We start from the raw sequence: 11,159 nt of genomic DNA, 5'->3' as shown, positions 1-11,159 counted from the left end.
TGGTGCCATGGGGTCCCATGGTAGGTTGGGGGTCTGGGGTGGGGGAAGCTGTCAAAACGCTGATGAACATAGTTTATGAAGGACTCAGACGAGACCCGGGGAGGAAAGCTGCAAGCTGGCGCTGGGAGGGCGGCCTTGGTGTCTGCTGTTCATTGCCAGGGTCAGAAGTTGGCTCTGTGTTTGTTCAACAGGATGGTAAAACAAAAACAAAACAAACAAACAAAAAAAACGCGGGACAGCGCTGAGTGGAGGAGAACTACATTCAGCCAATGGGCATGAAAACGAATTTTAGCTGCTTTGTGCAAAAACCCTAGGTGTGCGGACAAAAGGGAGCCAGGCAGAAGGTTACAACAGGTCAGGAATAAATAACCACCAGGCGGAGGATCCCAGATTCCGTCCTTCCTTTTGTTGGATGAGGAGTGCCAGGCAAACGCGTCCACAAAGGCTTCGGAAGGAAGCGGCTCGCCTGTCCACACCCGGCTCCTGCCCCGGGTGACTATTAGGGGCCCCGGGGGGTGGCATAAGCCCGAGACCCAGGGGATCAACTCTCCCCGAAGGCCTAGCAGCGGGGACCCCAGAATAAGTCGGGGGCGGGCCCCGGCGCGGCAGGAGGGGGCCGGGCGGGCGGGCGAGCAGATCCCACCCCTTCCTGAAGGAAGCGCCCTCCCCGCCGCGACTGCTGCCGCCGCCGCCACCGCCACCGCCGCAGGTCACAGCCCCTCGAGGCGATAGCTGCCCCGCCGCACCAGTGCAGGTAGGCGCGGCGCCCCCTCCCCTGCCCGGGCCCGTTGCGCAGCCAGGGGGCGTCCGGCCCGGCCCCGCGCGCAGCCCGCAGGCGGAGACCGGGGACGGCGGGGGCTGCAGCGCGGCTGGGGCGGCTGGGTCCGCCCGGCTGCGGGGCCCTGCTCGGCTGCGGCCCCCTCCCATAGCGTCCTGGGCGCGGGGCCTCGCGCTCGAGCCCTCCGCGGGCGCACGCTTCCCGGCGAGTCCCGGAGTCTGTGCCGGCTCTGCCCCGCGCGCTGCGAACGCCCGAGCCGGCGCGCCTTGGTCCCAGCAGCCGCAGTGCCGCCAGCCCGCTCGCCCGCTCGCCCGCTCTCCCGCTGCGGCCCCGGCCCCGGCCCCGTCCTTTGACAGGTGTCCCCACCCCATCATCTCATTATTGGGTGGACTCGGGTGAGAAGCGACCCCAAGTTTGACCTCCCGATCCCTGCACTTTGCCGTTAGCCAGGTCAGGCTGGCTCGGAAAGCAGGGGATCCGGGAAGGAGGCACTAACTTGCTTTGCCCCGTGTACCGCCCTCCACTCTAAATGCACAGTCTTCTTTCCTTTCCTGGGTGCACACTTGGGAAGAAACGGGAGTTTTGGTTTTTCGGCGGGAGGCCGTGGTAGGTGGGTTACCTAGGCTCTTTGGTAATCCGCTGCAATGAAAAGTGATTAGCTTTGGGTTCTGGAGAGAGTCCTTGAGTGGTTTTCCCCTCCTTAAATGAATCAAATGGAGAATGAGAGGGTTTTCCCATTTTAAATTCATACTCCTTTTCTCTCTACTCATTCCTTTCCTCCACCCCTACCCCTGCAGCACTTTATGATGTCCCAAACATTTCACTGATCCTTTTGGTCAGATTTATTCCGGCCACACCGCCTTTCACGGTCGGGTCAGGATTGTGACTGCATGTGGGAACATAGCTCAGGTAGAATGGAAGTCCATCTTCCCGAGTGAACCCATTCTGATGTCCTACATGCGAGGTCCTATTGGGGAACCAGATATACTAATGCCATGTTGAAAAATAAAACCAAACAGTTATTGGATCTAAAACAATGACAAAGCCTAAATGGCAGGATCAGTTTCTGCTTCTTTCTCTGCTTGAACCAAAGACATTTTAATAGTGCAGGGCTTTAACTGCATTCTGGGCAGCAGTTCATCGAAAGGATAGTTGAGTGTGGATGTGTACACTCCATCGTAGCAGTCATTAAACTGGCCTGCTTAAAGTTTTCTATCAAGGAAGAATTGTTAGGCTCATATATGTGACCTATCAAAGAATTTTAGTCTCAGCTCTCATGTATCAAATCCCAAACTTTTTCTTGTATGTGTTCTAGAGACTCCATATTTCCAGGATTAACTATAGTTGTCATCTATTAATGAGCTAGAAATGTGAGTTTAATCTTCAAGGCATAAGCGTAGGAATTTTAATGGTGCGTTCTTTATACATTATTTAATAAATGTTGCAAGTCCCCCAAGTTGGAAGCTTACAAACTGGGCATGGTAAATAAAAGGTTAAAGAAGTTTTGCTAACAATAATGACTAGTTGATAGATGTTATGACATTCGCAAATATATTAACGTATTTGAAAAACACTTTAATGCATGTTTATTATAATCTGACATTAGCTGAATGCAATCTGTTTGGATTATTTAAATCGGCATTTAAGTCTTCAGAGCAATTGCTTAATTCATGCATTTCTCACAAATGCCTTTTCCCTGTTGCTTTGTGGGGGGATAATTTGCTCTATGGAGTAATTTTTTTTTTTTTGCATGAACACAATAATGCGTTATATTTAGCCTTTGTTGTAGATCTACCACAATCATGTTCACAATGACCTTGCAGGGGTTTTTGTGCTCACCTTACCTGCTTTGCAGTTGTCAAGAGGGAAGGCCCTTTGCTCTACACTCTTGTCTATCTTCCTGCGTTGTCTCCCTTGTGACCCACACCTCTTTAGTACAGTGGGTCAGATTAGCAAGGCAGCCTGGAGTCATGAGAGACGAAAAACTAGCTGGCCCCTGCAATCTCAGCCATTTGGTTTCACTGTAATCTGGCCATTTGGGATCAGTTCAGTAACCAATTAAGCAAAACAAACACTGACAAGATAATGTATTACTTCTCAGTCATCCGCTTTCACAGAAAAATCGGTAACGCTCAGAATCAGCACTACAGTATGATTAGGTTCTGGTAAGGGTCAAATGATATGTATGCTGAAGTTCCCAAAACATTGTACAGAGTCCAAGTGTTATTGAATCTGGATCTAAGTTCATGAAAAGAGTAGGACTAGACACAGGTGTGTAATAAGTGTGTCCCTACTTTTTTGTTTGTTTTTGAGACAGAGTCTCACTCTCTCGCCTAGGCTGGAGTGCAGTGGCACAATCTCAGCTCACTGCAACTTATGCCTCCCGGGTTCAAGCGATTCTCCTGCCTCAGTCTCCCAAGTAGCTGGGATTACAGGCGTCCGCCACCATGCCTGACTTTTTTTGTTTGTTTTTCTTTTTTTTTTTTTTGTATTTTTAGTAGAGATGGAGTTTCACCATGTTGGTCAGGCTGGTCTTGAATTCCTGACCTCAATGGAACCACCCACCCTGGCCCCCCAAAGTGCTGGGAATACAGCCATGAGCCACCGTGCCCAGCCCCTGTCACACACGTCCCTGTGAAGAGAGTCCACCAACAGGCTTTGTGTGAGCAACAAGGCTGTTTATTTCACCTGGGTGCAGACGGGCTGAGTCCGAAAAAGGAGTCAGCAAAGGGTGGTGGGATTGTCATTAGTTCTTATAGGTTTTGGGATAGGCGGTGGAGTTAGGAGCAATGTTTTGCGGGCAGGGGGTGGATCTCACAAAGTACATTCTCAAGGGTGGGGAGATTACAAAGAACCTTCTTAAGGGTGGGGGAGATTGCAAAGTACATTGATCAGTTAGGGTGGGACAAAAATAAATCACAATGGTGGAATGTCATCAGTTAAGGCTATTTTCACTTCCTTTGTGGATCTTCAGTTGCTTCAGGCCATCTGGATGTATACGTGCAGGTCACAGGGGATAAGATGGCTTAGCTTGGACTCAGAGGCCTGACAGCCCTTACTTATTTTAACTATAAATTTTTACTCCTGGAGCTGATGGTGCCATGTATCTTTATATTTTTTCATAGTTGTTTAACTATTTTCGAACTTATTCGTAAATTATTGGAACTTTAAGTTATTGTTATCACCAAATATCATTTCCTGGTATGTTTAAAAAAATTTTTTTTTTTTCTGGTGTGTTTAGATTTTGAAAGACAACTTGTGGCAATGGAAAATCAATCATCATGCAAAGAGATTTTAGATCAGCTCTTTGGAATATTTTGAGATAATCGTGAAATCTTTGGCAGTAGCCTTCAAATTCAGCCCCAAACTGTTCTGAGTCAAACCAGCTCTGGTAGGTAGGGCTTGAAGCTCTTTTACCAAGTGAGAAATGAATATTTTCCTTTTTGGCATCTATAAACAGCCTGTTCCAGATCAGTGCTGTCCAAAAGAACTTTCTGCACTGATGGATGTGTTCTATAATCTGTCCAGTATGATAGCCATGAACCACATGTGGCTATTGAACACCTGAAACGTGGGCTAGTGTAATTGAGGAACTGAATTTTAAATTTTATTTAGCCTTAATTAATTTAAATAGCCACATGGGGCTAGTGGCTACCATGTTGGACAGTATAGTTCTAAATTTTCTCCCCACATTTCCTAGAGAGATAGCACTTAAGGGCAATTATCTTTTAATTAGAAAAAAAAAAGTGGCAGTTGGCATTGATAATACCAGAATTGAGATTTGACTTCATAATCCTATTGCTATGAAAAACCACTTGTGAGGCCACGTGCAGTGTCTCACGCTTGTAATCCCAGCACTTCGGGAGGCTGAGGCGGGTGGATCATGAGGTCAGGAGTTCGAGACCAGCCTGTCCAATACAGTGACACCCGTCTCTACCAAAGATACAAAAAAAATTAGCTGGGCATGATGGCAGGCACCTGTAATCCAAGCTACTTGGGAGGGTGAGACGGAGAATGCTTGGACCCGGGAGGCGGAGGTTGCAGTGAGCCAAGATCATGCCACTGCACTCCAGCCTGGGCGACAGAGCTAGACTCCATACCAAAAAAAAAAAAAAAAAAAAGAAGAGGAAGAAGAAAAGAAAAACCACTTGCACTTGCTCTGAAGAAGATATTTTGTGGTGAAGTTCAACTCTACTCTAAAAACAGTTTCTCTTTTTAATTTCTATATGTCTGCTAGCCCCAATAATAAGCATCACCCAGAGTTGTTTAGATGCTTGGCCCCTCATGTTAATGTTCATGAACTGGAGCTTATTTGCTCTTTTGCACATTATAGATCATGTATTCTTAGAGTCAGTTTCTTTACGTTTCAATTTTTCAAGGGAGAGGAGGTTCAGGGAAAGGTAGGAAGTAGGTCGTGATGCACATCTCTCGCGTTCTTCCCTTGATTACAATCACAGAGACCCTGTGAAAAGTCTGACAAATGGGTACTCCTGGCTCCAGGAGCAGCTGAAGTCTCTGCCTCTGTTGGGCCCTTCTTCTCTGGTTTCTTTCTCTTGGGTTTCAAACCCAGATCCTCTTGCTCAAGTCCAGCCTGTGGAGATTACCAAATCCACTTAAGGTATAACCTACCATTATTTTTAGTAAAACCATAAAAATGGGATTTGATTTAGCATCAACCATGTTGTTTCCATTTTTAAACTAATTTGCTCTGATTAAAGCCATTATTTTGATCATGGAGAGGGACATGTTGTTAATTAGACTGTTTTACAAGACGCTGCCTCTCATGTTTCTTGGGTGAGTGATGCCCCTCACCCAGCATAGGTATCTAGGGTACTTCTCTCCAGGCCAGAGCTCAGGGTCCTGGGGGTTCCCCTCCTCTGGAAGGGACTCTCCCTCAATCAACTATTTAAACATTTATTGACTGTGTTTGTGTCAACTAAAGTATAGATTGAAATAACCCCCAAATTTTCCCTGTCTTGAAGGTATTAACACCCCGTGATAACATTGCCCAGATTAGTGTCCATCCCATAGGGTGATGGGGATGCTTGAATAAATGCTCCATGTATTCTTTTTTATTTATTTATTTTGGAGATTTACAATGCACAATAGCATGGTAAAGCCTCTGAGATGAGATACATATACTTATTTAACTTTTTATTGTTAGTGTTTTCTGTTCTTTTCTTTTCTCTTTTAGTAGAGACAGAGTCAGGCCAGGTGCGGTGGCTCACGCCTATAATCCCAGCACTTTGGGAGGCCAAGGTGGGTGGATCACAAGGTCAGGAGATCGAGACCATCCTGGTGAACATGGTGAAACCCCGTCTCTACTAAAAGTACAAAAAAATTAGCCATGCGTGGTGGTGGGCACCTGTAGTCCCAGCTACTCGGGAGACTGAGGCAGGAGAATGGCATGAACCCGGGGGGCGGAGCTTGCAGTGAGCGGAGATCGCGCCACTGCACTCCAGCCTGGGCGACAGAGTGAGACTCTGTCTCAAAAAAAAACAAATAGAGACAGAGTCTCACTCTGTCACCCAGGCTACAGTGCTGTGATATGATCATATCTCACTGCATCCTGGCCTCAAGGGATCCTCCCACCTCAGTCCCCTAACAGCCCCCCAAGTAGCTGGGACTACAGGCGTGTGCCACCATGCCTGGCTGTTAGTGTTTTCAAAACAATTTTTCTTACAACGCTTACTGTAGTATTTTTCAAATTACGTTTCTTGGGTCATAAAATCAATTGAACAGGTTAGGATCAGCATTTTTCTTGATGAAATAAAATGTGTAATAGAAGTGGTCACTGTGCATCCTTCTTAGTGAGGGTTACTAGTGTTTGATGAAACTTTGGCTCCTCCATGTATAACAAGTACCAGGCCACAAGGCGGTGGAGAGTAGTGGTTAAGAGCACTAGAGAGGCCAGACACATTGGCTCACGCCTTAATCCCAACACTTTGGGAGGCTGAGGCAGGTGGATCACTTGAGGTCAGGAGTTCAAGACCAGCCTGGCCAACATGGCAAAACCCCATCTCTACTAAAAATACAATATTTGTCAGGCGTGGTGATGTGTGCCTGTTATCCCTCCTCCAAGGAAGAAAAAGAAAAAAACACACTAGAAAAACAGGGCCCCGAACCCTTAGGTTCAAATCCTAACTCTGCGCCACTCAGTCCATATGTAATAAGCAGCATATATGCATATTTATTATTTGCATTATTATTACATAAGTGTATATGTGTATACTGGTTCATGATGTAAAATATTGCCTATGAAACTAGGCTTGGTATCCACTTCAGGAAACACTGACCTAAGACAAAAATAATAGCTAACAGTGAGTAACATTATTGCGTGCTTACCAAGTCCTCCATGCTGAATGCTTTGCGTCTGTTATCTTGTCTCTCACAACAGTCCTTTGATGTAGGTATTGCCATTATCCTGCAGTACCTACATCCCAGTAAGTAGTGAAGGCAGAATAGGAACCCAGGCAGTCTGGTGACAGCCCAAGCGTTCAACCACCTCACCTCCCATCTTACCATGTGATAGTGATATATAGATGGACATCTACAAAACTGTGAGGTTCAAAAATTGTAGAGCATTGTACAAGTACAGAAATAAGCTGATGCCAGTTATTTTCTGTATAAGAGGAGGCCTGATGGGTGACAGGGGAGTCACTTGCACATTTAGGCAGGAAGAGACCTCACTGCTGCCTGCCTGTGGTCTCTGAAGGTTAATGTCCTTGAAAAAGCAGCCGTATGCCCAAAGAAATGTGTTTGTCCCAGAGACTGACTACAGATTGTGTCTCCAGAGCTGTCTTCCTTCCCTCCTAACCACTTCCTAACTTCTGCACACATTTGTTTGTACAAATAGGACAAATGGTCTAAATGGATACATCCATCTTATAAATCTACTACTATTTACTACATCCTAAGTTGTCTTTTCAAAATCACCTCCTGCGCACAAGTGCCTCGTGACATAGTTTTCATAAAATAAATAGAAAACAATGTTGTTTTAAGAATTTCACATGACAAGAGAAGTCTTGAAAGTGAGGCTGGAAATATTTTTTCTCCAGTGCAATCTAGAAAGTAAAACTGATTTCATTTTGGAAGTAGATTTCAGTTTTCCTTAAAGGTCAAACTTAATGTAATTGGATCACTTGAAGTCCATAAACTTTGTCAGGTGGACTAGAAGAGGCAACAGCTTGCCATCATGCTTACTTTCCTTTAAAAAGCACAGAAGCTGTGTCTAACATGTGAAAAATTCTAAAGCTATTCAGATTTTGTTCAAGGCTGTAGAATCGTCCATCTCTGAGGACAGTGATCCAGACTCTATCTGTGGAATACAAAGGAGCAAGATGAACTGCCTTTGAGAAAACATTGAGAGTTAGGTAATACTTTTAGACAAGTGTAGACAAAGCTTAAGAAGTAACTGTGCTTAACTATGGCAGTACAGGAAATTAGCCCATTGTTTAAATGATGTTATTTAACTCTGAAGCAATTATAATGAATTATAATGACAATCAACTGAATATAAACATAAAAATCTCCAAAAATAGCATAGCTTTACTATTCATCAAACATTTCATTTATTAACAAAGTAGATTTCTTACTCTTTTTTTTTTTTTTTTTTTTTTTTGTTTGTTTGTTTTTTTTGAGACAGAGTCTCGCTCTGTCGCCCAGGCTGGAGTGCAGTGGCGCGATCTCAGCTCACTGCAAGCTCCGCCTCCCGGGTTCCTGCCATTCTCCTGCCTCAGCCTCCCGAGTAGCTGGGAATACAGGCGCCCGCCACCTCGTATTTTTTTTAGTGGAAACGGGGTTTCACCGTGTTAGCCAGGATGGTCTCGATCTTCTGACCTCGTGATCCGCCCGTCTCGGCCTCCCAAAGTGCTGGAATTACAGGCTTGAGCCACCGCGCCCGGCCGATTTCTTACTCTTTTTTTTACACTTATGATGACTTGACTGCCAAAGAAATATTTAAATGGCAATAAGTGGAAGTTTTAAAGCATAAATTAAAACTGTATGTAGCTAAAATTAACATTATGTATTTTTTAAACTGTGCTGGTTGATAAAATAGTCTTTCAAGTTATTTTCATTCTGTTGATTCATGAGTGAATAGTGTTAATTAAGAAATGTTGATACCATTGTAATGCAATCCAAATAGAAATAGTATTTTTTTTTACTGAACTTGGAGTATTTGCAAGTTAAAATTAGAATTCTGTAATATAATCATCCTGGAATTTCTAATGGAAATATATCTCCTGAAATTTCTCCTGGAATTTCTAAATTCTAGTTTGCACTAAAACTTAAAGTATATTTATATAGAAACACTGATAACTAAAATATACCTACATGTAGTAGCAGGAATATTAACTTGTGGGTGACATTTTTTTCTGCCTTTGTGGTAGTATGTTCCCACATACCATAGACTTCAAATGTATGGCATTTTGAAACATTTTCCAGTCTTGTCATTGACAGCACAGTGTTCACAAAAACCATGTTTATCTCCTGTATTTTTAGCAGCTAATAGAATTGTTCTTGAGAAAGCTGATGATCTTTTCTATGACATTTTGATTGGTGTTTCCCCATTTTAATTTCCGCTTACATGTGGCATAAAATTGATTTATATGAAAAGGAGTGGCTTGCCATTTTATAACAAAATTTTCATTGTATATGTATGCACATAAAAATAAAGACGAAAATTCTCCATTAACTGATTCGCAGAACGATATAGTTATCATCAAATAGTGGCACATCGTGATCTTTTAAGATCAAGCCACTGACCCAAATCACTTACAGAGCCATAAATGTAGCAATTCAGAAATGTTGCTTTTTATTAGCTATCGGACAATATTTGTGAATTCCCTAGCACAGACTCTGGCTCAAAGTAACTTTTTTTTTCACTCTTCTTTCTTGTTCATAACACAGGTTCTAACTTATTTTATCACATGGGAAATTAAAAGAGGATTGTTCTGGATGATAACTGCTCCCCTGTTCAGTGTCTCAGAGTTAGAAAATGCCTTTGGAAGGCGCGCAATTTATTTCTTAGAGTCTTGGCTTGACCACAGCCATCACGGAAGGATGAGACTCCATTCCACTTTGGCCTATGAATGTTTTATATTAGTTCTTGACATAATATTTGCCCAGGCCAACTTAACATGACTCTGATGTTGTACCTTAAGGCTTACTTTAGTTTCATCTGGCTTCTAGTTTGCTTGCTTGTTGCATATTTACCTTGCCTTTCCAAATAAATCATTATCTCTTTGTGTTTAGAAATTTTATTAAGTAAATGTTTTTGTCTTAGGGCATTTGATGGTTTTTCGATAGGAGTCAGCTATTTTGTAAATAAAGTCCAATTGGAACACAGCCATACCCATTGTTTACATGTTACCTGTGATTGCCTCTACATGGACACTGAAGAGTTGAGTAACTGGAACAGAGATCATGTGACCCATAAAGGTGACAATACACTGGCTAGCCTGTTATTGACTGAATTTTTAATTTTGATTAATTCAAATTTTAATAGCCTCTGTGGCTACTGGACAGCAGTTTCAGATGGAACACAAAGGTGTGCTTTCCTCCAGGCCAGTTAACTATGTGATTTGGCTTCTTGTGCTGCCCTAAGATGCAGCACGCTTCCACTGGGTTCTTCAGACAGACCACTGACCTTTGCCCATGGCTGGCCTGGGCAGACCCTGGAGTGAAGAAGTTCTTGATGAGGTGCTACCTTGGACAGCACCACAAACCCGGAAGAGATGGCAAGCGAGGCAGGGGGCAGAGGTTCTCAACCATGGCTGCACAGTAAAATCATCTGAAGAACTCTACAATTCCAGCTGCACCCCAAATCTATTAAATCAGAATCTCTGGGTGGGTCAGGGAGCTCAGACACCAAACTTTTTTTTTTAAAGCTTCCCAAGTGATTTCATTGTGCTCTACTGGCTGGGCAACATCACAGGTGAGCAAGGTAGCCTGTGTACGTCAGAATTCCACCATGTCATCACAGGCATGCGTATGGGCAGATGGGCAGGGAAATGGACACATGAAGGCCAGTGGACCCCTAGCTTAGCTTAACAGGAAGGCTGTGGTGGGGACTGAGCTGTTTTCCCACCTGGTTTCTCTAGCACCAGGGCCCATTTGCTCAGTAGGGCCAAAGTGTAGATTTGTGTGTGACAGGGGTGAGCTTCAAAGAAGGAAAAATGTAGGATCTTCCAACTCACACATCCAGTGCTTTCCACTTATATATTCAAAAACATTTATAGAACATGTTTTAATCCATTTTTGTGTTGCTATAAAGGAATACCCAAGGCTGGGTAATTTATAAAGAAAAGAGGTTTGTTTGGCTCCTAGTTCTGCAGGCGGTATGAGAAGCATGGCACCAGTATCTGGTTCTGGTGCGGGC

General features: G+C 44.0%; 1 protein-coding gene across 2 annotated transcripts in view; it reads left to right on the top strand.

Annotated features, from left to right (window-relative positions):
• Positions 1 to 222: 222 nt before the first annotated feature.
• Positions 223 to 11,159, top strand: part of TMEM150C (transmembrane protein 150C) — an 87,544-nt gene continuing 76,607 nt past the window's right edge. Inside the window, exon 1 of one of the 2 annotated variants that reach the window (XM_037989393.2) lies at positions 223 to 492. In XM_037989393.2, coding sequence (XP_037845321.1) covers positions 413 to 492 — 80 coding nt within the window. In that variant the 5' untranslated portion in view covers positions 223 to 412. Of the gene's footprint in view, positions 493 to 626; positions 755 to 11,159 lie in introns of those variants that run through there. The other variant, XM_007999055.3, reaches the window with a different exon arrangement.

Source organism: Chlorocebus sabaeus, chromosome 7 (assembly GCF_047675955.1).
Source record: "Chlorocebus sabaeus isolate Y175 chromosome 7, mChlSab1.0.hap1, whole genome shotgun sequence".
NCBI classification, from domain to species: Eukaryota; Metazoa; Chordata; class Mammalia; order Primates; family Cercopithecidae; genus Chlorocebus; species Chlorocebus sabaeus.
This window is presented reverse-complemented; position numbering and strand designations above follow the sequence as displayed.